This window comes from Crocuta crocuta, unplaced genomic scaffold, assembly GCF_008692635.1.
Source record: "Crocuta crocuta isolate KB4526 unplaced genomic scaffold, BGI_CrCroc_1.0 scaffold376, whole genome shotgun sequence".
In the NCBI taxonomy this organism is placed as follows: domain Eukaryota; kingdom Metazoa; phylum Chordata; class Mammalia; order Carnivora; family Hyaenidae; genus Crocuta; species Crocuta crocuta.
This window is the reverse complement of record NW_027527388.1, coordinates 4,414,994-4,442,657: the sequence shown is the minus strand read 5'-3', so window position 1 is coordinate 4,442,657 and position 27,664 is coordinate 4,414,994. Positions and strand designations below refer to the sequence as shown.

General features: G+C 39.3%; 1 protein-coding gene across 1 annotated transcript in view; it reads left to right on the top strand.

The window, feature by feature from the left end:
- DIAPH3 (diaphanous related formin 3) overlaps window positions 1–27,664 on the top strand; it is a 500,871-nt gene that overhangs the window by 22,453 nt on the left and 450,754 nt on the right. The window contains exons 2-3 of the mRNA XM_077752451.1: window positions 4,881–4,913; window positions 24,821–24,988. Coding sequence (XP_077608577.1) covers window positions 4,881–4,913; window positions 24,821–24,988 — 201 coding nt within the window. The remainder of the gene's footprint in view (window positions 1–4,880; window positions 4,914–24,820; window positions 24,989–27,664) is intronic.

Below are 27,664 nucleotides of genomic sequence, written 5' to 3'. Positions count from 1 at the left end.
CAGCACTGCCCAGGGCCCCTTAAGCGTGCATGTTTCTAAGCCCTACCGCAGACCTACTGAATCAGAGTCTTGAGAAGCTGAGACCTTGTAATCTTCTTTTACAAAGAAAATGCTGGCGTGTTTCTAGTGCACACTAACGAGCTGGAAGCTAGGTGGCTTAGAAGGTCTAGTTTATGAAAACTGAGTCTGAGTCAAGCCCGTTCAGAAGCTTTGCTCTCGGAGGTGTTCCTCTTGTTAGCGGCTCCTCATAATGACCCAGTTAAAGGATGTGAATTAAAGAAATTAAATTTCAACAGCCAGAAATTTTTCTTAAAGATTAGCACGTATTTGGCTTTGACAGTGATTAGGGCCTGTTAGTCTGACAGTAGGTGGTGGCTGTCAGGTACCTAATGACATGAACGGACAGACGCTTGCTCTCTGCTAGTTCCAATGTGCTAACCAATGAAAGAAAATATAAAATTTGCTAAAAGTCTCAGGCTACAGCTTGGAACCTTTTTTTTTTTTTTTAAACTGTATGTGGACCTTGGGTTTGTATGTTGTTTTGTATTACATAGTTGATCTGGTGTTTGTTACCTCCTTGTAAACTAAGTTGGTTGGGGAAGGACCATTCCTTCATACCCCTTGATATTTACAGCATTTCACACAGTGCTTTGAATGCTCTAGATCTATTTTTTGACAGCATGTAGGGTCTTCAATAAAGGTTTTGATGCCTTGCTTAAATGCGAATACAGAGACCTATGTTCTGTGTTTCTACCTTTTTTTTTTTTCAAAAGAACATAGGATCCAAAAAAGTCGACAAAGACTTTTTTCTTTCAACTACAGAGTGATCCTCTTGACCATTCATCCTAGGAACTGTCCTTAGCAGAAAGCATTGTTACCTATCTATTCCTTATGTTTTAGGGAGAAAATAGAATTAGCAAATTGAGCAATGCAGGAAGAAAAATGAGTTGTTTGGCTTGGGAAAGGAGCTCTGATGTGCTTTAATACCACACCTTAACCAATTACCGATGGTTCTGACTCCAGAACTGTTGTGATATTATCACCAGTTTGATTTTATCCCATTGCTGCAAAGCATTAATAACACCTATACAATCATAGACCAGGTGATGTGACTAAAGGTCACAAATCACATTAGGTATGAATGTTTTCATATATCTAAAACTGTATGGTTTCAATTTGTGTGTGTGTGTCGGTACTAAAAGTTGCTATTGGGTTATTTTTAAAGTATTCCTATTTGCTTCCCTTTAATAGTCCATTTTATGTTTCCATTTCCTTCTTGGTATGGCTACCGGCAAATGCTGCTCTTGAGCCGGGTTGATAGGTGCTCTTGTTTTCCACAACAGACTGAGTGAAGGGCTTTGCTGGTAGCTATAAAGCAAATACTACATTTTTTATGTGTCTTGACTAACCAGACATATAAACAGCACCTCAAGTAGCAGTATAAAAATAACGACTGTTTATAATACTGTTCTTTTCTTTTTTTAAATATGGATGTCCCTTTATTGTTTTATGTCTACTGTACGGAGGCTGAAACCCCACAGAATGAGTGTTTTTTGTCCATTTCTTCTCTCCCTGCCCTTTCCACTTTTTGGAAGTGTGTCATCTAAACAGATAGGGCCTTGACATAGTGTCCACTTCACAGTAAACCAGAATCCTATTAACTTTGACACATTCTACAAAAGGGTACCATTTGCTAATAGCTTTACATTTTTTAAAAAAATGTTTATTTTTGAGACAGAGCATGAGCAGGGAGGGGCAGAGAGAGGGAGACACAGAATTGGAAACAGGTTCCAGGCTCTGAGCTGTCAGCACAGAGCCCGATGTGGGGCTTGAACTCATGAAGTGTGAGATCATAACCTGAGCTGAAGTTGGATGCTTAAGCAACTGAGCTACCCAGGCGCCCCCCCTTTATATTGTTAAAATAAGAATTTAGTGTTTATTTCTACTTAAAATCTTGTTGGATGTAGACTGGGATTGGGCAATTCAGGTTTTTGGGGAAGTTAGTCATGCTTAGATCTACTTAAAAATTTTACTGCCAACAAGTCTTTAATAGTCTCTTTCAGTTTCATGAATACAAACAAATAAGCTATGTAATTTCTATTTTTTGAAAGCTCATCTTGAAGTGAAACTTACTCCGGCTTCACTGCTTTGACAGAGAAACCAAAATTTTTTGATCCGTTTCCCAGCTGTGTACTCTGTTAGTCACTATCTGCAGCCCTCTCATGGGTCCTTGAAGTTGCTGTCATTTTCTGCCCTGGCTTCTCTGGATCCTGGTGTGGATAGTGGTGAGAATAGATAGGCAGGTGTTTTCCAAAGAAGAAGGAATAATGAACTTGCCTTTAGCTTCTTGCTTTTCTCTCAGACTATCAAACTTACTGCACTTGGATCCCTTTGAGTTTCTTCCTTTCCCTTGTAAATTACCTACATGTTTTTTCTTCTGAAAGATTATATATCATATAGTTAGTAACTGGACTTCTATATGTGCCTCCATAGTTTTTAAAAAACAAGTATTTCACAAATTGAATCCTTTTATAAGTTAGATCCTGGCGTGCCTAGGGGGCTCCGTCAGTTGTGTCCAACTCTTGATTTAGTCTCAGGTCATGATTCCAGCCAGGATTGTGGGATTGAGCCCTGTGTTGGGCTCCCCACTGAGTGTGGAAGAACTTGCTTTAGATTCACTCTCTCGTTCTCTACCCCTCTACCCTGCTCACACATGCACTTTTTCTCTCTCTTAAAAAAAGCTAGATCCTCAGTGAGATGGTTCAAGAATACAAAAAAAAGTTATGACAAAACAAATGGATCTTCGGTGTCTTGTTTCTACATAAGGATGACTATTCTTTTCTGAAAGTTCTGAGTCCAGCTCTAAAAGTCTGTACAGCTTTAGGCCTTTGATGCTGTGCAAAAAATACTGTTTTTGGATATTTACATCTCGTGTATTTTGCATCCTATTACCTATGTCCCCTCCTTGTCCTGTGTGGTGCTGTGCTTTCCCTAGCCTTTATGGAGTCTTTAGACCATGAATCTTCCTTGGGCTCTGCTCATATTTCACTTAAAATTGTCTATTTTCATTCTCTTAACATTGCCTTTATAGCATTTTCCTCAGGCAAGTCAAACTGGTATTTGGGAGTATTTCACTGGTGCAGGGAGATATTTTCTCTTGAGTGTGGTGTACTTTTCTGAATAGGATTTCAGCTGGAACCTTTCTCTTTGGCCTTAGTTTTTAAGCATTAGGCCACCCAGGATGCTGTTGTGTCCATAGTTGACTACATTCCCCTGGTCTTGTGAGAGGAACTCAAAATGACCCTTTTCAGGTGAGCTGTGCCTTGTGATTGGGGTGGTATCTCTGTCTGAAGAATAGAGATGTGGTGAACCATGTGGAGTGGGCTGGAAATCTCTGATGACAGGAAGTGGGCAGGAAAGCACACCTGAGGCAGGCAGGTAGAGGGAGCGGCACCCCACCCAGCCTTTCCACTGCTGCTTTTTCTGCTAACTTGAGAGCCATTTGGATTGGAGTTTAATTCTTGTAATGGTCTCTGGGATGAGACTGTGGCCCCCAGTGCCTCAGAAATCTTCTAGTTCTGCCATGCAGGATTACTCCCGCTCTTAAGGACTTTTGTGCTTGCTTGATGTTTTCAAGGGCTGAAGGTAATATTAAAAGCAGATTCTAGCCCAGAATTAAATACTAACTCTATGAACTCATTACTCTCACTCTTTCTTCCCAAGGGGTTTAGGCTGGAGCTTGGTGGTGTGGCTAGTAATATGGACAGTTCCTCAGCTTTGTTACACACAGAGCTCATTCTGGGCCCCTCCCGTTATTGCATTCTCTCCCCTTGAGGAAGGAATCTCTTAGTCAAAGAGAAGAGAATCTGGGATAGTGACTTGATCTGTACACTTTTTTAATCTGGATCCTCACTGAGGTAGATTGATGAACATAAAGGTGTATTCCAGTATACAAACGTGAATGACAAATTTCATTGTGTCAATGTTGAATTTAACTAGTGCCACTCGAGCTGTTATATGATGAATGCTAACACATGTTTTTCTACACTTACAAAGATGTGATCTATTTAGGAATACGCTTGACCCTTTCTCTGCCCTTTTAAAAGGTCCACTCCTACTGAATGTGATGAGGGAGAATTGGAAATTGATTCAATGCAAAATCTTGCCCGACTCCGGAATTTAGAAAACTTAAGATTTTTTTTGGTCTTTTTTTTTTCCCCCCACCTAAATACTTTTTCTTTTGAACAACCACTTTGTAAGAAACTAATTTATTCACTTTCTAAAGTGGCCTTACGTTTGTCTAGCAGGGAAATCAGCAAAAGGGTTCTCGAAGAAGCTAGCAATGAAATTGAAAAGTGTCTACTGTCACCGCTGGTGATAAATCAAACTGATGTTAGAGATGCAAATAGTCATTCCAGTACTCTCTTCGTTACTAGAATTGTTTAAGTTAATTAAGCCAGCAAAGTACTTCATTATCTACTATGCTGCATGCTAATGGCACTTTTAAACTCTCACTGTCTTATGATTCAGTTTTTTTTCACATTTAAATCTCCATATCCATTGTGTTCTAAGTCCATATACTTAATGGTAACTAATACTGTTTTTCAGGAAAATACATTTTATTGTGCCACAGTTAGGTTTCTAGTTTGTGAGGTTTGCAAGTCCAAGAATCTCAGGAAATGTTTCAAACTACCACATTCAGGGTACCTTTTGTCCATCTTCCTGAGAAAGTGATTAAGATGCTCTATAACTCATTTTTATTGGACTGTCAGGAGTTTAATTACATTTAACTTAGCATTGTAGAATTTTTAAACGTATTCTATTAACTAAAATAAAAGCTGTTATAAATTACTGATATGATTGGTTTCTTTCATTTGCAGCATTTAAATATTAGGACACTGACGGATGATATGGTAAGGTTATGCTCAACACTTCTTTTGTTGTGAATCTTAACTAACCATGTAATGTTGATGGCGTGCTGTGCTAACACCTTTGAAACTGCTAAAAATCCTCATGTTTTGGAAATGTACTGTTTTTTTTATAGTGCTAAAATAAGAGGCAGAATTGGTAAAAGGCAGCCAGTGTTTGCTTTTAAATAGTAAAAAGAACTAGTGGATATGCTAATTTAAGATTTTAATTATAAATTGTTAGTCAACTTTGAATCATTCAAATCCATCTCATTCTTCGGGGATGAATTGCACACTTCAAAAAGGTAAAAAAAAAAACTAAAGACCTACAGCTCTTTTGAAATATGTAGTTGCTAATTAAAGTAAATCAGACTAAAATGTCATACATGTATTAACAAAAGATAATGCTCAAAAATTGGGAACCAGGCATGCCTTCCTATTTGTTCTGCATGTTGAAAATAATAGGCTTGCTTATAAGAAATTAACACTTTATAGCACCATTACAGACTGTTGTATATTCAAGTACCTATTTCTGAAAAATAGATGTTTAATTGTAAATCTTGGTTAATGGTAAGGGAATAACAACAGCGACCAGGCCGAAATAAACAATAACATGGAAAAAAAATATGTAAGCATGATAGCACAAAGCACAGTGCTCTATTGATCTGGTTTTGAATTCAAATTCACCTTAAATCTAATATGAAACAGAATGCTTAGAAGATGGTAAATACTTAAAAAATGTCTAGCACCCCCGTTATCCAACGTACCATCTAGGGTACTTGGATAAAGTGGACAGGCAAAGCGAAATGAGACCTAGTTCTTGACATGCAGGATGGAAGAAATTCAGTTAGAATGTTCTGTTTGATTCCTCTGGATAATCTCTAAAAACAAAACAAAACAAAAAACCCCCAAAAAACCCAAAACGTGGTTCATGTAAGCTTTCTTGGATAAGATTTTTCACATAACAGTATTTAGAAAATTGCAGCGATACAGAGCAGTTACACAGAGACCATGTAATTTCTTACCATGCAAGATAGATGTTGCCTTCATCTTAGCGCTCAGTTGTATTGAGGGTCCGCTAGGTTTTGCACGTGTTTGGCCCACATATGCGCAACTGGCAAGTGGTGTCGCTGTGGCTTGAATCTTGTTCCAAAAGCCCCAAACCTAAACACGTACTATGCTGACTCAGCTTTCAAGTGGCTTCTTATGACTGAGAATAAAACCATCTGCAATTTTTGTTTGAACATCTATGAGACTATGCAATGGTAGATTTATAATAGCCTTATTAAGATATAGTTCATATAGCCTACAGTTTACCCATGTAAAGTGTACAACTGAATGATTTTGAGTATATTCAGAGTTGTATACCCATCGCCACAATCAGTTTTAGAACATTTCCATTACCCAAAGAGACACTTCCTACTTATAAGCAGTCACTCACCATTTACCCCCAACTCTACCAGCCCTAGGCGATGGCTAGTCTACTTGGCCTATAGATGTCTACTTCTGGACCTTTCCTAAGAATGGAGTCCTATGATAAGTGGTCTTTTGTGACTTTATTCTTTCATTTTGCATAATGGCTTCAAGGTTTTTCTGTGTTGTAGCCTGTATCACTACTTGGTTCCTTTTTATTGCTGAATGCTATTCTAGGACCTTTGAGATCTGTTCATATTTTATAGGCACTGTGTATCTTTTTCTTCCTCTTTTCATTGAGCTACTTCTCTTCACTTTGTTATGATTGACCTTGCACATTGTCAGCCTACAGTCTCTACTCTCAGCTCTAGAAACAGAGTCCTGTTAGAGTGGCTTCAGCAGGTCATACTAGAAGCCGTCTTGTTCTGATCTTACATTAATAAAAGCGTTCCTTCCAGTGAAGACTTAAGTCTTTACTCTCCATTCTGCCTCCATTCCTTCTCTCCCCTAATCCTTGTAATTGGGCTTGGTAAGGTCAGAACTTTTTGGGAGTTACCATAGTCCCTTGTGTGATATTTTTATCAAAGCACTATATCATTGTAGGACTTTCTCACCAGTTTAACTATCTTCAAGGAAGAGGCAGCATGTTGCTATGTTGTCTGGTATACGTTAAGCATTTTTATAAATCTTTTGTTGAAGGAATGAAAGAGTGAATCCGCGTTTTTGATTACTTGCCTGGTATTGTGGTTTCTTTGGATCTGGGGATGGCTTAGTCCTGGTCAGGCTTCTCAGAGAAAGACCCTTGCCTTTGCACAGGGTAAAGAAGCTTTATTTAAAAAAAAAAAAAAGGGCTTTGACAAGGACCTGCTGTTAGTTTTTCTGACCACCGACCTAGATCACTGACCATTGCCTTGCCTCTGCCTTCATCTTAGAGGGACACATGACTTTTTTTTTCTAGGTTCCTCCCTGACCTTTTCCCTTTTGACCAGCGGACTGCACTCTCCCTGCTCACTTTCTGATCCTGTGCTTTAGCCTGGCTCTTGAGTAGGCCAGGGCGTAAGACCAAGGAGGCCTCAAGCAGGCAGTCTAGTTTAGGTAGCTGGGTCCACTGTTGTGGAACTTAGAGAAAAAGCCTGGCTATTTTGAATAAGACACACTGAAATGTAAACCTAGCTCACTGATTGATGCAGTGTGGAAAGAGCATTGGATTAGGAATCAGAAGACTCTTGTTGAAAGACAGAACCTCACCTTTTCACAGCTCTTTGACCTTGGCAAATCCATTATTTGATTGTTCACTTACTTGTAAAGCAGGACTAATTACACCTTTTCTACTTTCCTCCTAGAGAGTTTTGGTGAGTTTCATTTAAGCTGAAGTGTGTTGAACTGCTGCATTCATTTCTGTCCCTTTTTAACCCCTGTTAAAAATCTCTCCCAATGCACAGACAGTGGGGTGATGTGACAGATTTGCAGTTGAGCCTTACAGGCTATGGCACAGATTGATGCAGAGCTTTGAGGGAGGAAAGCATAGCTGTGTATTGTGGGGGCTTTACATATAAACGACTTTTGGTGAGTTAGAGCTCAGAGAAGCATTTACCACTGATGCTTTGATGTGTGGTAGCAATGTTTTTCTAGTTAAAGGTTGCCACCCCCACAACATATATGTGGCACGCGTGTTTTCAATTTAGAGCTTCTTAATGTGCGCATAGCTTTTGTTTTTGGCAGAACCTGAGAGAAGGGACATAAGAATGGAGTCTGCTATAGTCACAGGTCTGAAACTGTATTTTAGAAACCTGAAGTTGAAACATTCTGGGAAACACTAGTGTTAAAAACCTCTCCCTTTAAATTGCTTGTTGAAGGCCTACAAAAGTAATTCATGTTTCAAGGTTATTTTCTGAGTTACAATCAGAATTTCACAGGACACTGTTTGGTTGCAGGAAGGAAGTACTGCTTTAGTGTTGAGGCAGAGTTCATACACTTTAAGTAGTGTTCATTCTACAAACACCTGAGCATTCATGATGCGTAAAGTGCGGTGCAAGGTGAAAAAAAGGCACTTAGTTGACAAGCATCCATTGTCTATACCTGGGTTGGAAAGAACGCTTTTCTCATAGAGGCAAAAAGATTGAGGCCAGAGGAGGAAAGGGAGGCTGGTTGGAATAGGTAAGCTGGAAGAAATTGAATATGGATGACACGGTGCTGAAGTCTCCATGACCTTGTCCACGGAGTATTTTGGCAGTCTAGAAGTTGTTTTTGACATGTTTATTGTCTCCCTTGTCCCTCACAACCTTTGTGTAGAGTGTGGTGCTCGTGCTGATCCTCTCTGTCTATTCTTTTCTCCCCTCATAGCCGGTATTACTATCGTAATGTCTGGTTTAGCCTGCAGCAGTGATTTTCAGACTTTCTTGACTGTGGGACCCAGCATATATACTAAGAAGTATGTTCATTTTGTAGCCCGGCTCACATACACATACAAATTCTCTCCATTGAAACCATTTTATGAAGTAGTATTTAATGGTTCTAAGCTCCGTAAACTCTGATCTTTTCCTTTCCACTCCTTTCTATTGCTTTTTACTCCTCATTTCCGTTAAAACAAACAAACACCAAAGAGGGTGGGGAGGGGAGGTGGATCCAATCCACTACGCTAGTTCCTTCTCCCACACATGGTCCACAACTATAGCTTGAAAACAGACATCAGCCTATACAGCAACTAGAGAAGGTCCTCAGATCTCCCTGACTGTCTGCTCTTCATTTTATGAATCATAGTTGAATGTGGAAATCTGGTTTTGGGTGCCAGCTCTGCCACTTGTAGGGAGTGTGATTTTGCATAACTTGTTTAGCTGTTAAGCTTTGGTGACCCTGGTTATAGAGCTTTATGAGGGAAAAATAATGCCAGAATGCTTGAACTATGCATTCACAGTATTCGTGGGATAGTTAGTAACATGAATTTTTTTTTTTTTTTGAGAAAGGATTTACATTCAATATACTATACCAATTTTATGGGTACCAATTGGATGTATTTTGACAAATGTACACAATCATGTATATACTATGATCATGATAAAAAAGCTTTCCATCACCCCAAAAGATTCCCTCTGTGCCATTTGCAGTCAGTTCCCCTCCCTCCCCCCCTTACCCCTCCCTTCCTGGCTCTTGGGAAATACTAGTCAGCTTTCTGTACTATACAATTCAGTTTCTAGGATTTCCTATAAATAGAATCACTTAGTCCAGTGCCTTTGCATCTGGCTTCTTAGCATCATGCTTTTGAGACCTCCTCTAGTGCTTTGGGTATATCAGAGATCTGTTGTTTTTACTGAGTAGTATTCCATTGTTTGGTAATAGTATAGTTTATATATTCAACAGTTTGGGTTGCCACTTTTTGGTGACTGAGTAAAGCTGTGAACATTTGAATATAGTTCTTGTGGACATGTTTTCATTTTGGAAGGGGAATTATGTGGTAACTATGATTAACTTTATAAGAAACCGACAGATTGTTTCCCCTAATGACAAATAATGTTGAGCTTCTTTTATTGTGCTTTTTTGCCATTCCTTGTAATGTCTATTACTAGATAGGAGCCCAATCAAATTATTCTTGAGTGAACCTTGGCCTTTCCAGTAATTTTTTTCATGTCTATGTTCTTGAATTAGGAGTTTGTGATATTTCCTTATCCTTTTAGATATACGCTCTGTATTGATTTCTCCCTTTCCAATCCTGATAAACAACTTGTCTTCAGTTTTCTTTCCCCCTCCTGATTAGTCTGGGTAGAGGTTTGTTGGTCAATGTCAGTGATCTTTTCCAAGAACCGGCTTTTGGTTTCATTAACTTCTTGGTAATTTTTTTTAATCTTTTGCCTTAATCTTTTTATGGTTTCTTAAGTGGAAACTTACTAATTGATTTGAGGCCTTTGTTTTCTAATATAAAAACATTATACTATAAATTTTCCTCTGAGCGCTACTTTAGCTGTGTCATTTTCTGAGTGTTCAAAATATCTTCTAATTTCCTGTTGATTTCTTCTTTAACCCACTGGTTATTTAGGTCTATGTTTAACTTTTAAATATTTAGGGATTTTCCTGACCTCTCTGTTATTAAATTATAACTTAATTTCCTTGTGGCCAGGGACTGTGCTTTGTGTGACTGCAGTCATACTCAGTTTTCCGAATCTTGCTTTCTGTCCCAGAGTGTGGATTATCTTTGTGAATGTTACGTGTGCATTTAGCTTGTGTTAGATTTGATCTATAAAGAAGTCCCATTGGCTGGCAGTATTATTCACATCCAATTTTCTTTTTCTGATTGTTCTAACAATTATTATTATTATTTTTTTTGTTCTAACAATTATTGAGGGAAGTGTGGAAATCTCCAACTATAATTTTCAGTATTTTATTTCTCCTTTCAGTTCTATCAGTTTTGCTCCATATATTTTAAAGCTTTGCAATTAAGTACATATACATTTGAGATTGTAGTAAATCTTTCATCATTATGAAATAACTACTTATATCCCCAGTAATATTGATTAAGTTGTAATCTTTGGAAATTGACTAGATTTATTGACTATACCTGATAAGGTTACTTGCCTTCCTCTTCGAACAAGTACTTCTTGGCCTCTGGGACACAAGCTTTATTGATTTCATATCCCTATGACCTTTCCTTTTCCGTTTTGCATGGTTTTCCTTTGCTTATCTTAAACTATTGTTACTTACCAGGTCTCTTTCCTGAGGCCACTGCTCTCCCTGTGTATAGTGCTGGAATGGGGTGATGACCTTAGTCATGCCTTTGTCTATGACCTTTTCTTTAAGTTGATCTATTACTACATTGGCCTACTGAATACCTGTACTTGAAACTCTTCATGCCCCAAATTAAACCTGACATTTTCCTCTTCTTTAATTTAAAAAATTTTTAAAGAATTGTTTATTTTTGAAGGAGAGACAGAGAGTGTGTGTGTGTGTGTGTGTGTGTGGTGTAGAGACACAGAATCCGAAGCAGGCTCCAGGCTCTGAGTTGTCAGCACAGAGCCTCATGCGGGGCTTGAACCCACGAACCATGAGATCATGACCTGAGCTGAAGTCAGATGTTTAACTGACTGAGCCACCCAGGCACCTTTATATTTATTTTCCTCTTAAATTTGTTTCTGTTCCTATATTCCCATGGAAGGTAGCTTCATCTTTTGATTGTTTTTTGTTGATTTCTTGACTCTTTCTTCTCTCACTTCCTTCTATCAGACCACAAGCTTCATCTCTAACCAGGATTTTCAAGCAACTTTTTGTTACTCCCTAAAAAGCCAACTTCCTGCATAGCAGAGTGGCCTATCTAAACTGCATATCTGACTATATCTTACCTCATTTGAAACTGCTTAGGCCACCTGTTTATCCATAAGTCAAGCCTGAGCCCTTTAACCTAGCCTATAAGACCTTCATGGTAGGACCCTGCCTCTCTAACTTGATAGACATTTCGTAATCAACATACAGTAAAGGCCCTCTAATTGTTAGCTATGTGCTGAGTAGTGTTGTAAGTGTTAGCTTTATACGTAAATAGTTAATGGTCACTTTGAAGCTTATTGTGAATATTCATTCTTTAGAAATTTTTTAATGTTTGAGAGAGATAGGGTGCGAGAGAGAGAGAGAGAGAGAGAGAGACAGACAGACAGACAGACACAGAGACACACAGAGACAGAGTGCAATCGGGAAGGGCAAAGAGAGAGGGAGACACAGAATCTGAAGCAGGCTCCAGGCTCTGAGCTGTCAGCATGGAGCCTGACGCAGGGCTTGAACTCACAAACTGGGAGATCAGACCCAAGCTGAAGTTGGACACTTAACTGACTGAGCCACCCAGGTGACAGTTCTTCCCATTCTTAAAGATGGTGAAACTGAGACAGAAGAGACTAAATAACTTATTTAGTGTGTTGGGGCAGCCAGAAAAACTATGGCAAACTGGTTCCAGAGAATATGGTCTTTATCAAGAGAGTTACAATGACACTTAAGTACTATCACTTTCTCCTCTGAGAGTGCCAATATAAAATCTAAAAATGTAATTCCTTGTTTTCTGCTTTTCCCCTGAAGCCATCTATATGAAACCTCTGAGCTTTATTTATTTATTTATTTTTAAGAAACTGAAAGAGCTGGAGAGGGGCAGAGAGAGAGAGAGAGAGAAGATAGCGCGCGCGCAAGAGTAAGCATGTGAGAATCCCAAGCAGGCCCTGCACTCCCAGCGCGGAGCCCCACGTGGGGCTTGAACCTCCGTACAGTAAGACGATGACTTCATGAGTCAGGAGTCTAGTGATCAACCACTGAGCCACCAGCTGCATTGAGATCTCTAAACTAAATTGACAAGGAAAATTTGTATCCTGGTCAATTATCTTAATCCTGATAATTGTAATTGTCAAGACCTCTCTAAGAAGTTTTCTATAAGAAATGAGCTATTTTTAGTATTTTCAGTAAACAAAACTGAGAAACCCTTATCCTGAAGGAATAGTCATTTGTGTGACTGAGATATCAACAGGTAAAGGAGTCTTTTTTTTGTTCTGCTTTGTTTTTTTTAATTACAAAGGACATGGAGAAACTCTGGATGGAAACCACTTCATGAATCTAGCAACTGCCACCTGTTTCCAGAATTAAGTATAGGCTTTCTTTGTTCCCCTCAAGTGTCTCCTCCAGGAATGAGGTCTTCGAGCCATGGAAGATGTTGCCTGAGTGTGGGTTCTGATGAGTGCTTTTGAGAAGCTTTCAGTCTTCTTTGTGAGCCTTATGCTTCACTTGATGTAACTGCTACTATTTGACTCTAGCACCTTCCTGGGTGTTTTCTGTAAGACTAGTTCACTCAAAGATGAGTTCCTCAGATAAACATGCTTGACAGAACCGGTTTTGTCCTTCTGCGGAGTATTCCTGGACCTACCTAGATGTGATATCTCATGTGGGATATCTGCCAAATTAGACATTGTACTTAGGAAAGAAAGTAATTATTTCATTTGATTATGTTCCTGACTTGAAAGTCAGTAGAACATACATTATCAGCTTTAAAGAAAAGAGCTTAACTTAATCAAATTATTTTCTTATTGGCCTAATAGCACATAAAACTTTCTGTACTATGATTGAAGTTCATTTTACACTTTTATGAACTTCTGTTTTCCTTGGTATGTTTAAAAACCATGAATGATAATACAAAGAAGTGTGAGATACTCGTTTTTCTTTGAAGCCATATATTCAAAATAAACTCTCCTGTGTTAAGTAGATAAACCAGCAGGGACTGGGGCAACTCAATGTATGTGGTAAAATTCATCAAAACAAGTTCTCTAAGCTTAAATTATTCACTAAGTCAGGTGGGCCTTTTGGAGCCCATTAATATGAGTTAATTAGAGCTTCCTGTACTTAGGTTTTCAGTAGTAACACTTAAGTACTGTCTTAGAATCTTTAAATATTTATGGGATAGTTTAGAGAGCTCCTCCTCAAATCAGTAGAAACTTGGGAATAAGATCAAGAGCTCTCAGAGTTGAATAGACTAAGATGTAGTGGGGTGTGCAGACTTGTTTATTCATCCTTTTATCCATTCATTCATTAAGCATTTGAGTGGTTAGTACTGTTATAGGAATATAAAAATAAATATGACTGTTTGCCACTGGGAACAGTGAAGAAACAGACTTGTATACAGTTTACAGTTGTGTAGGTATATATACTAATACTGTTCTAGGCCGATTGCACTGTACATAAGGTCCAGTGGAGTGGGAAGGTCAACTTTGAGATTGGGAGAAGACTTGGTAGAGAAGGGGACTTTTTAGCTACCTTTAAAGGATAAGTTGGAATCTAGGCTGCCAGGAGTTGTAGTAATTTTTTACTCTGATAATTTTGCTCCCTGGATGCCAACTGAATGGATTCCAGATGGAAATGCCAGGTAGGCAAGTAGAAAACAATTGTTGAAACAAAAGGAAACTTTTGTTTTATGGGTAATACTGGTCTATGTCTTGTAAAAAGTGTGCTGTTTATCTACAAAGCTAACTTCTATCCCCTTTCATGTATATAGTGCTAGTATCTGTATATGAAAAATTATAATTGTACTTAACGATATGAGTAGGTAAAACTTTGGGGTCTTTTGAATATTCTTTTTAAGTGATTTTCTTTTTCTTTGGGTATTTTTCTTGCCACCTGGTGTTACATTACAGCACTCATGGTTGTTTTTAGTCTAGTGGACTGATTTTTGAAGGATCAGTGTTGGGAAAAGTCTAGGTTATTCCTAATGAATATATAAAAGGCCCTTGGAGTTCATCTTGATATTGTTCCTCCTAATTGAAGGAATTACCAGAGCAAGAAGCAATGGGTTGTATCCCTGACATGGAGGACAGAAAGCTATTTATTATTCACTTAAAGACTAATAGAGCACCTATTATATGAACTATGCTAAGTTCCAGGAGTAGGTCCAGTGGTGAATAAAATAATAAATGAATGATGGGGATAATTTCAGAATGGTAGTTGTGCTATGTAATGGCAAGCACCAAGCAGCCTAGTTTTGAGGAGTGAGGAAGGCTCCTACCCTAAGATGTAGTTCAAACCGAAAGCCAGAGACTAAGTTGAAATGAGCCAGATTATGGGGATGGGATAGGAGTTGTGGTTGTGGATAGGATTTTAGGCACAAGAAACATTGTCCACATTTAAGAGACACTGGGTTGTTCATTACATCTGGATCCTACAGTGTAATGAGATGGAGGGTAGAGTGGTGATGAGATGGCCTGGATAGAAGTTAAGGTCAGATCAAGCTGGACCTTTTGAGCCATGTTAAGATTGGAAGGTCCTTCTCTGAGTAATGGCGATGCAAAGGTTGAAAGGTTTTAAGCGTGGAGGGAGGGACAGGATTGGATTTGTATTTCAGTAAGATCAAAATGATGTCAGTGTTGATAATAGCTAGAGGGGTACAGGGACAGAGAAGACCTAAAGGCAAGCTAGGAGGCTGTAGCTGTTGTCCAAGTGTCCTAACTAAGACAGTGGCAGTAGGGATAGAGAGAAGACGATTTAAGAAGAGATCTATATGTTTTCATGATTTGTCTCCTTATCAGTTTTCATTAATTACTATAGTTCAAATCACTTTTCTGTTGATCTAATTCAACATCAGAAGTCCTAATCAATCCCTATCAGCACCTAGATGCTTCTTTCCCTATCGAGACACATTTATTCTTTTTCTCTGACATCTATCTCACTTCCTTCAGGCTTCTCAAGCCCTCCTACTTTGCCCTTTGGAAGTCGAAGCCTGTCTTTGAATGTTTGTCTTCCTTCTTGTTCTAATTGAAACCTAGATATTCTTCGAAGGCTTTACATTCCTGTTGGCTTCTTCCTTCAAAAGCTTCCAGCTCTTTTTCAGCATTTCTGTTGCTTTTCTCCTTGTTGGTGTCAACTTTAGGTCTTGTAGTTTGTGCCTCTAATGCACAAGAGACATCAGACCTTGAGTTGTTTTCCTTTCCACCTCCATTTCTGTTATTCTGTATCTACCTGCTAGGGGTTCTTAGCTGCAGTCCATGGACCAACGGGCAGTTTGTAGTAAAATTCATGATGTCCTTGAACTTGAATGGAAAAAAAATTAAATCCTTTTTCATTAACCTATAAGCAAAACTTTGTTTTCACCTATATTCATAACTTCTTTAAAAATTAACTATTCAAGGGGCACTTGGGTGCTCAAGTTGGTATAGAACCCAGCTTTGGCTTAGGTCATGATCTCACGGTTTGTGGGTTAGAGCTCCGTGCTGGGCTCTGTGCTGATGGTGCGGAGCCTGCTTGGGATTCTCTCCCTCTCTGTCTCTCCCCTACTCATGTGCGCTCTCTCTAAATAACTAAACAAACAAAAAACTAAAAATTCAAAATATATACACACAGTAGGATTTGACATGTGACTTGATTCCCCCAGAAAACTGATATGTTCAAAGCACACTATAGTTATTAAAGATATTTTGAAAGGTGGTCTGTATTCAACACTATGTTGAAGTTAGACTTCCTATTGCCTCATGTTCTGTAATGTATTCATTAAGACCTATCACTCTAAAATTTACAATATTTCATAACACCATTTTTGTGATAATTGCATTTATTTTAGGCATTTCAAAGTATTCTATGAGGAGCTTTGTATTTTCTGTTGCTAATATCTCAAAGCTTAGTGGGTTAAAACAATAACACCTAACATTTCAGTTTCTTGGGTCAGAAATTTGGAAGCATCTTAGCGGGATAGTTCTGGTCTTTCCTGAGATCCTAAGCACGCCGTTGGCTCTGGCGGCAGTCATGCAAAGCCTTGAGTGGGCTGGAGAATCCAGTTAGAGGGTGTGCACTTGTGCCTGGCAAGTTGGTGCTGGTGGTTGGGAGCCTCCATTCTTTCCTGTGTGCACATCTTCACTGGCTGTTCTGCAACAGTTGGCTGTAGAACACATACTACATATTGTCATTTACTTTTAAGGAATTTTAATAACCTAATAAGCAGGCTTCTCGTTTAATAAGATATCTGAAATTTAAATGTAGATAAACTATAAGTAGGTGATCGTTTTTTGGGGGTGATGGTAAACATTCTTTTCAAAGCCTCTGGCTAGAGAACATTGTGTAGTTTCAGTCTAAGCTAAATTTAAGGCCAGAAAAGGCCATTTGTAACACTGAGGGATAGGAAAGTTAGAGTGCAGTAGTGGGCATGTTGGGAATTGTTATTGAATAAGAGGACTGTGGCCTCAGACAGGGATGGTTAGCTTTTCACAACTGCAAATGGCCCATTTCTCACTGACAGTGTTCACTTTTAGTAATACTGATGTCCCCAGTGTTTTAGTGAAGACCATGGGCCAGGCAGGCATAGTATTGGGCTGTCCCCATGTACCATCTTCTGTAATTCTCCTATCAGCCTCCCAGGACTCCCTGATGTATTCTCTTTCCAAGTCTCTCTTGAAGTTCCCTCACCCTAGGATTAATCACTTGTTCCTATCTGTTACTGATGTACTTGGCTTAGGATTTTTCTTGGGGGCACCTATGTATTTTACCTTTATTTACAGTAAGTTCTCTGTCCTGTTTTTCCTTCAAGTGGTAAACCTCTTGAGAGACGTACTGTATTTTATGATTATATCCAGTAATTGTTGATTCAGTTATTCGTACCTTCATGGATGAATTGCTAGCTATCTGCTATACTCTGTGCTATAGGCTGAACAGCACAGAGTATATGGTGACTGTAACCGTTACCTGTTGCTATGCTAACAAATTATTCCAAAACGTAGTGACTTAAAACAGCAAACATTTAGTATCTCTCACTTTCTGGGGGCAGGAATTTGGTAGTTGATTAAGTGGTTTTGGTTTGGGGTCTCATGAGGTTGTAGTGAAGATGTTGGATGGACCTATTTAAAAAAAGTACTACTCTAGGGGCACCCGGGTGGCTCAGTCGGTTAAACGTCCAACTTCGGCTCAGGTCATGATCTCACGGTTCGTGGGTTCGAGCCCTGCGTCGGGCTCTGTGCTGACAGCCAGCTCAGAGCCTGGAGCCTGCTTCAGATTCTGTATCTCCTTCTCTCTGACCCTCCCCTGCACTTTCTCTCTCTCAGAAATAAATAAAACATTAAAAATTAAAAAAAAAACTACTCTATGAGGAGCTCGCTGTTAGCCCTCTGTTGCTATATAATAAATCATTTGAAGGTTCAAGTGGGCTTCCAAGATGGCACACTCACATGGCTGTTGACCTGAAGCCTCCATGCCTCTTGAGTTTCTCTGACACGTGGACCTCCTCCTAGGTGTTGAGTGTCTTCCTGGCCTGCCCAAGACTGAGTGACCCAAGAGAGAGGGAGACAAAAGCTGTAACATCTCTCGTGATCTAGTCTTGGAAACCACACTCCATAATTTCTGGAGTATCCTATTGGTTTATCAAGTTAGGCTTATTTGAGACGGTCTACCCCAGTGACTAAGACAGTCGATCATTCGTTTTGCATGGCACTTCTGCTTCCGTGGGAAAGAGACTGTCCACAGTTTCAAAATGAAAAAAATTCCAGCTTTTCAGAAGTTTTATGAAAGGACATGTAAAGAGAATGAACGGTGTGTGGTGGTAGAGAATGAAGGGGGGGTGTGAGGATACATGTGTTGCGTTAGAGCTGTCGGCTAAGGCATTTCAGGACTTTTAACCTGAAGCTGAATGGCGAGAAGCAGTGTCCTTTCCTATGAACAGCTCACTGTGATTGGTATGATCATGAAGGTTTAAATAGCTTGGTTTGGGTGACCGAGCAAGCAGGTGGCTGGGCAGGATTCAGAAGTCAGATTCTAGAGCCGGGCTTTTAGTAGGCTAGTTGCCTGTTTAGTAAGAAAGTTAATTAAAAAGCCAAACTGTTTTAGCTGTTAGGTTTTTTTCTTAAATATAGTCCAAGATTGTGTGAAAATTGGTGGATAATTTTAAATATTTTTTTTCCTAGATTTCAGGTGTGCATTCACCTAGAATTGACTTAAAATTACAATGAACTTTTATTTGCTTATTTCTCTTGGATTGCATGAAAGTATGTAGTCCCTTGTAGATTCTAAGGAAGTAGGTTTATGATCCTACATTTTCAGGTTTTTCGAATTTACAGTGGCTAATAATTATATCTTCCTTTTGTTTTAAATTAAAAAAAAATACTGCTGGTAGTTTAAACCACTGTAATAGAACTTTGTCACTATATCGGTGTTAAACTATAGCTTAAAATCCAGATATTTTTTAGAGTCTGTTTTTGGTTTAATTAATTTTATTTAAACTGTAATTACTGATTATCAGTGTGAGATAATACTCAGTAGGGTGCTCATTTAACTTCCCGTGAAGATAAGTGATATTAATTTATAAAACCCCCGTATACCCCAGACACAGCTGAAGCCATATTAATTAAGTGTGGTGTACCACCTCCAAATAGCATTAAAATAAAATTCTCCCCGTCTTCTGTGTGTTTAACCAATTCTTCAACAAAGGCAAGTCTTTGGCACAGTTCACCTTCTTGGGTTGTGTTTCTAGCTCAACTTCAAGAGCATTTCATGGAAAATTTCGTGGGAATGCAGGTGCACAACTTGTGAACATACTCCCAGTCCCCTTGCCAAATACAGAATAACCAAGTTACAGTGAGTGTAACGGGGATTTGTACTGTGTATTTACAGACAAAAGTATTTTAAAATTTTGCTCTTAGGTTTCATTGTGCCTTGCTTCAAGCAAATTGGATGAGCAGTTCTATACAAGATAAATTAGGAGGGATTTCTGCCCACCTCCCATTTATGAGTGGAGTCCTAGCGTCAGCTCTTAAAACAACAAAAACAACACACCCAAACCCAAAACAATATAGTGTTTAAAATGATAGTAAAGTTCATTTGTACCTAGTGTTCTCAGTAGTGCCCAGATGATGTGGAATCTACCTGTAGTGCTTGATAGAGCTTCTCCTACCTGGGAATGCTTTTAATTAAGCCTGGGGTACTCAACAAATTTAATTTACTGTTGTAGCATAGGAGGATCATATGTATTTTTCTCCTATGGCGCTGATTTTGTGTTTCCTCCTTTTTAATCAGGAAAATACATAAAAGTGTTGAAATTAAGAACCACTGATCCCTTTGAATCTCCTGTTACTACTTGGAACTCTGTAGACTTGGAAAATAAAGGAGGGTTATGTTTGTTTTGCCTACCCTGCCTGAAGTTGTTCCTAGTGGTAATGTGTGAAATAGTTATCAGCTTGAATAAAATCCAACTTTCCCCCAGGGTTTAGGTGCGAAGCATATGGGGGAGGTGTGCTAATTCTGGTTTATTGTTGTTATACAAATTACGATATTTATTGATACAAACGCAATTCATCTAAAAACCCAATAGTTTTTTGTTTGGTTTGTTTGTTTATGGTGTTTTAGAAGTTAAATATTATGAAATTGTTCCCTGTAAAAGTGTTCTGGCGCCTGTCCGTATGTGTAGTCCATTTCCTTATTTTAAGAATTAAACAAATGCGTTCAACCTGCTTCTGCCTTTCCAGCTCTTAGCACAGTGCATAAAATACAGAAGGTGTGCAGTGATTTTGAGAGGATCTTCTTTAGAAAGTTTTGTGTTTTGGCAAAACCGACAATTTTTTGGTAGCTGTTGCTTATGGAACCACTAGGTTATATATTCGCCAATTAGCTTGTGAATTGCTTAAGCTTCCTCTTCCCACTCATTGACATGTTTACATTTATAATATTGATGTTGCATTGATGATGTTTTGCTTAATTTCACTTCATTATAAGTTTAGCATATTAAGTTACTTTTTTGTGCATGTAGTGTGTGGAGTCAGCACAGGTTTTCTACTCGGGAATTGATATTCCCCGTAGAGAAGTTACAGCAACGAAGTAGTGATTCAAACGACAGGTGGAGGAACCAGTCCCATTCCTGAATGCTCTTGGTGTCTCTTCATTTATTAAAACAAGTAGCAAGAATTAGGGAACTGAGGTATACAGCGACACTAACTTTTGGACCTCTGATCATGTGGAGACAATTGTATGTTTCTGGGTTTTTCCAAAGCAAGGGAGTGTTTATGGTGAGGAGTTGATGCCCCTTTGCTATGGTAATTCATTGCACGTTGCTGGATTTTTTTTATATCCGTATATAATTACCTCTTGATAAGCTTTTTGCTGCCACTTGTTTCCCAGCTTAAAGTAGATACAGCTTTTTTCTTTTGTATTATAAACCTCTATAATACTCTGTGTTATAAACAGTAACATTTCTGTTCTTCGTTTCATTTTGTAGATTTGAGATGGTATCTTGTATCATTTTTTGAGCCTGAAAAACTTCTTTTGACACTTGTTGTAGTACAGGTCTGCTGGAGGCCGATTCTCTCAGGATTTGTCTGGATTCTGCTTCTATTTTTGAAAGGTATTTTTGCTAGATATAGAATCCCTGGATGACCATAGTTTTCTCCCAGTACTGTACTTTAAAGCTACCATTCCGTTGTCTTCTGCTGCTGTCGTGTCTGGTGAAAAATTAGTAATTTGTCATTTTTATCTTGTATATAATGTGTCTTCGGATCTCTGACTGTGCTTTTATGGTTTGCCCTTCACTTTAGTTTTTAGCAGTTTGACTGGGTTGCCTGGTGTGGGCTTGTTCTGGTGGTTTTTGTTTGCTGTGCTTCTTCTATCCATCCATGAACTGAGTTTTTTAAATTCATGTATTTTTGAGAGAGAGACAGCAGAGGAGGGGCAGAGAGCAAGGGGGAGAGAGAGAGAGAATCCCAAGATGCGTGGCTCGAAATCATGTACTGGGAGATCATGACCTGTGCTGAAATCAACAGTCGGAGACTTAGGGGTGCCTGGGTGTCATAGTTGGTTTTGTGTCCACCTTTGGCTCAGATCATGATCTCCTGGTTCATGCGTTTGAGCCCCATGTAGGGCTCTGTGCCAACAGTTTAAAGCCTGGAGACTGCTTTGGATTCTATGTTCCCTTTGTTGCTTGTGCTCTGTCTTTCAAATAAATGAACATTAAAACATTTTTAAAAAAATTAAAAAAGAGTTGGCTTAACCAACTGAGCCACCTAGGTGTCCCTCTGAGTTGATTTCATAAAAATCAATTATTTTATCATTATCTCCTCAAATAGGTCTTCTGTACCATTTTCTTTTTTTGGTCCTCAATTATGCTTGTATTATAGCATTTCATATTATAACACAGCTCTTGAGGGCTCCTGGGTGGCTCAGTTGATTAAGCATTCGGCTTCGGCACAGGTCATGATCTCGCGGTTTGTGGGTTCGAGCCCTGCATCCGGCTCTGTGCTGACAGCTAGCTCAGAGCCTAGAGCCTGTTTTGGATTCTGTGTCTCCCTCTCTCTGACCCTCCCCTGCTCATTCTCTCTCTCTCTCTCTCTCTCTTTCTCTCTCAGAAATAAAACATTAAAAAAATATAATACAGCTCTTAGTTTCTTCTTTCTTTCCCTTTTTTCTCTTTCCCTTTTATCGATCCCTTTTTTCTTTGGGTTTCAGTTTACATGCTTTTTGTTGATCTGGGTTTAGATTCCTCAATTCTTAGCAGCAATATTCAGGTTACTCTGAAGCATATCTAATGAATTTATCATTTTTTGATACATTTGAGATTTCTAATGTGGTTTTTAAAATAGTTTCCATGACTTTGTTGGTGAAATTCCCCATCTCCTACGTTGTGTCCACTCTTCATTACCTTCTTCAGCATTTTTCTACAAATCCTTTTCAGTGCTCCATCTGGCAATCCCAGCACCCAGGCCGGCTCTCCGTCTGCTTCTCTTCCACTGTCGGCGGCATTTCGTTGGTCCTTCGTGTATGTAGCAGTATTTGAATATATGGTGGACACTTGATTTAAATACTGTGGAAATAATACTTCTAAGAAAGAGTGTGCCCTTTTCTCAGCTGCTAGAATTGGGGGCTGAGTTGTTCAGCTGTAGGAGAGCTGGGCTCGACACAGGTGCCGCTGTAGTGTGCGTGTCTTCTGGGGCTCCAAAGGTTGCTTAGCGCTAGGGAGTTCTGGCATTCTGCTTTTGGCTTTTTTTTTTTTTTTTCAAGACTGGGATAACTCTTCTTTAAAGTTCTGATGCCCTTTTTAGGATTGATGCAGAGTTCTTTTTGTCTGCAGTTCCACTTCTTGCTCTGTTTCTTCAAGAAATCTTTTTGACCTGGCATCTGCCCCCAGCCAGCCATCAGGTGGCTGCTATCATTTATTCTCTGAAGGTCCAGAATGTGCCTTTGGGAGAGGTAGAGAGCACAAATAGAGGAGGGACAGTGAGAGAGAGAGGGAGACGCAGAATCCAAAGCAGCCTCCAGGCTCTGAGCTGTCAGCACAGAGCCTGATGGTGGGGCTCCAACTCTTGACCTGAGAGATCATGACCTGAGCTGAAGTCAGATGCTTAACTGACTGAGCCACCCAGGTGTACCTTTCCTGGATTTTACTGAGATCAGAGGGCAGTTGCTTCCCATGGGAAGAGGCCTCCTCAGACATTACGTGCCTCAGGACACCCTGCCCTCCCCTCCAGCCATTGGTGTCCTTCGCCAAGCAGTTGGTGAATACCTGAGGGAAAGCACTGCTAGGTGGGTGTAGACTTACTTCATGACTGGGTCTCCTTGGAATTCTAGTAATGTTTCCTACGCCGGCACCCATGTGCCTGCCAATGGTTCGTTAACAATTGGGCTGGTGTTTCTTTACCCTTGCTTAACTTCTTGGTCTGTAGCTGTTTGTCAGGGATAAAAGCAGCTTGTCACTTCGCAGCAATTCTTCCAGGTTTCATTGTATCCTTAGCTTCCTGATGGGTTGAAAACAACAGCAACTATAATTTTGGAGGTTTCCTGGCTTGTTTTTGTTGTTAAGATGAGAGTAGTGGTAGTGTTTTGTGACTTCTTCCTAAATCCCACTGGAAGCTGTCATACTCTTAGTGCTTTAATGATTAGGTCATGTTAGTTGGACCGTATGTGAATGCAGTACATGGCATATTTCTTGGGCTTTATTTTCAGTGACTTTAAAGATGTATTTTGAAAGATAAACATTACTATCTTTGCGTCTTCAAGAAATCCTAGTGCTATCCAATAGAACATTCTGTGATGATAGAAATGTTCTGTATGTGCTTTAACTAATATGGGAGCCACTAGCCACATATGGCTCTTTATATGTGGCTAGTGTAATAAGGCGCTGAATATTTACACTTACATTTAAATAACCACACATGGCTAGTGGCTGCCTAAATAGCACATGTCTGTATATTACATACATTATGGCAAGGACAGTGTAACATATAGTTATGCTGAACAATTCACAGAACCATTGTATTTTGAGTATACTTCTATTAGCCACTTTGAGACACTTGGGCCTTTTTGACTGTAACCACTTGAAACTTTGCGTGTGGGTTTTATGCGAGGAATAGAATTTGTGAAACCAAGTGATTTTTCAATGAATAAGCAATTAGCTTTATAAATTAATGTCTATACACTTTCAAATATCAGTGAACTATTAGATCTAATAGACAAAATCCCATTATAGCAAAAACCCAGCTCTATTTCCTGAGGCTTTAGCCATCCTACTTTATGGTTGTTCATGAAATTTAAACACAGACTGGCCTGAATGAAAAGAAATGTGGTATTTATCAGAAAAACAAGCTCTGGAGATAGAAGTAGAATTCAACTCTTAGAATTCCTAAATCATGTCTTGTTTTTTTCAGGAGTGTGGCATGCACTATGAAAAAGGGTGCTGGACAAGGTGGCCGGAGGCTAGTTTGATTGCCAACCACTAAATTAGCCCAGTTACGTTTTGTAAAACTGCTTAGTTTGCTAATCTGTGAAGCAAAGGTCCCTTGTGGTTAGGACCGTCAGTCTGTAATTTAAGATTGCAATCTTTGGAGGTTGTCTGATTTCTCTTCTGCCTTTATACAGGATGGTTACTGAAAACTTTTCATTTTTGTCTTTTTTTTTTTAAAAAAAATGAAAGATTCTAGTGCTGAATGCCTTCGGATGAAATCATCGCGATAATGTAATTGACATCTGGGTTTTCTTATTTTAGTAATTAGATAAATGTTGTTGAAGGAAATACTAACATATGTGCTACTTTACCTTTGTAGCTGGACAAATTTGCCAGCATCAGAATTCCAGGGAGCAGGAAGGAGAGACCTCCACTTTCCAACCTGAAGACTGCATTTGCCAGCAATGATTGCTCTTCAGAGAAGACGGAAAACATTCCAAAGCCACTGTCGGAGAATGAAGTCTTAAAACTCTTTGAAAAGATGATGGTAAGAATTGTGGTTTTTCATAAAATGGTCGATGTAAAAACCTTAGCTTCTAATCAAGGTGATGGATCAATAAACATTTAAGACCCCTGTTCCATAGGGTGATTTCTAATGTCATTGAAGATCGCACATGAGGCATTCAGAGCTCCAGGACTACAAAAAATAAGAACCAGAGGAAAAATGGCACACTAGTTTTTTTTTTTTTTTTTTAACAAGGATACGTAAAAACAGAAACCCTCTAAATTATCCAGTGATATATTTTGAATTTCAGAGATTCTAAGTGGTCTGTTTGGGTTCATTTGCATTTTAGAATGATGGGCATGGTGCTGGCTATGTTGTTAGGTGTGTTCATCTTGTTTTTTGTTTGCTCCCTTTCATAGTTCTCAGGATAACCACGTTCAAACAGCCCTAGAGCATTTGGGTCTGAGGAGACTCGAGCTTAATGTGGGGTGTGCCTTTTCTGGTGGAGACTCACAGTGGTGTTAGAAGCTGCCTTCGAGTTGGTTCCACAAAGCGGGGACTCTGTTTATGACTTTTAAGTGGGTTGTTGGTCAGATTAATTTAGCTCACCATGTTAACTATGTTCAAAATTGTTTTAATTTTATTTTCAACGTTTATTTATCACTGAGAGACCGCACATGATCATGGGAGGGGCAGAGAGAGGGGGAGACACAGAATCTGAAGCAGGCTCCAGGCTCTGAGCTATTAGCATGGAACCCAATGTGGGGCTTGAACTCCCAAACCATGAGACCATGCCCTGAGCCGAAGTCAGATGCTCAACCGACTGAGCCACCCAGGTGCCCCAAATGTGTTCGAAATTGTTTATCACAACATGAAGGCTTATTGCATCTAATTAGTTACATATATAGATCTTACCCTCACGTTGCTTATTTCCTAGGGGGTCAAAGCAAACACTGGAAAAATTAAGAATTGCAAGAAGGTGGTAGTTAATGGTTAAGTTCTTTAGAAGTTCAGAGTGGGAAGAAGGTAATTCTTGAGATAACTTGTTAGCCAAAGTGGAAGACAAAGTGGAAAAGTTTTTATAGGAGCTTAGGGAAATTTAGTAGAGAGAAGATGGACTTAGAGGCAGGTCTGGTCTTACAGGGTTAGAATAAGCAGAGGGAAAGGGCGTTCTCTTAAGATGGGNAAACTAACTCATGGCGGGACCTGTAAGAGGTTGGAAAAACTCAAGTGGAATGATAATTTGGGGCCAATTAATGAGAAGATTTTGTAGGTCATTTTGAAGAGTTGTAAACATTTTGAGTCAGGATTTATTTATCCATTTTTACATTTATTAAAATTTTTATTTTTTTAAATGTTTTACTTCTGAGAGGGAGAGAGAGAGAGANAGAGAGAGAGAGAGAGAGAGAGAGACCCCAAATCTGAAGCTGCAGGCTCTCAGCTGTCAGCACAGAGCCTGACGTGGGGCTTAAACTCATGCGTGGTGAGATTGTCACCCAAGCCGAAGTTGGATACTTAATTGACTGAGCCATCCAGGTGCCCCTATTCACCTTTATTTTTGAAAGAGAGTGAGGGGTGCCTGGGTGGCTCAGTTGGGTAGGCGTCCAACTTCGGCTCAAGTCATGATCTCACAGTTTGTGGGTTTGAGCCCCGTGTTGGGCTCTGTGCTGACAGCTCGGAGCCTGGAGCCTGTTGCAGATTCTGTGTCTCCCTCTCTCTCTGACCCTCCCCTGCTCACACCGTGTCTCTTTCTCAGAAATAAATAAAAAACATTTAAAAAAAAATAGCCTGAACATGTGAGTGATCCAGGGGCTGTGGGGGGATGGGGTTGGCACAGAGAGAGAGAGAGAGAGAGAGAGAGAGAGAAAACCACGAAGACACCTTGCTGTCAGTACAGAGCTCCATGCAGGGCTCAAACTCATGAATGATGAGATCATGAGCTGAACTGAAATCAAGAGTTGGATGCTTAGGGGAACCTGGGTGGCTCAGTGTGTTAAGCAGCCAACTCTTGATATTAGCTCTGGTTGTGATCTCATGGTCATGAGATTGAGCCCTGTGCTGAGTGTGGAGCTTGAGTTTCTCTCTCCCTCTCTCTCTTTGCCCCTCACCTCCTCAAAATAAATGAATAAAACTTAAGAAAAAAAAAATGGATTCTTCCCACTGAGCCACCTAGGCACACCTCCAGTCGGGATTTATCTTATATTTATTTCACCTATTGGTTTTGACCATGTTGTTACTTTTTAGGGAAACTTATTTACTTTAGAGTGTAAGATATGTTTGAAATTTGAGAAAGTTAATAGCTGGTCTCTTCATTATTCAACTAGAATCAACAAAATACTATTATCCCACCTTATTTTCTATTCATCAAGTAGTTGTGTCCAGCATTATACGTGGAGCTTCAGAAGACCGCAGAAAGAGAGCATCCCTGTTTTGTGTCTCCATAAGATTAATTAGTGTTCGTGATTCCTAACTTTCCATCACTGAGCATACATTTCATTAGTATTGCTTTACATGAACCCTAGGCTTGGGACATTATTTCCTGTTAGGTCAGCTCTTGGTGAAGTGCTAATGTTGGTGTTAATTAACCACACACGTATAACTCTTTATTAAGTCTTTTGTCCGCATGAGTTGATAGAATTTCAGCCTTGAACAAAGAAATTTTTTCCCCTGAATTTAGTATATGTGTTGTCAAAGCAAGCACCTTTTTTTTTTTTTTTT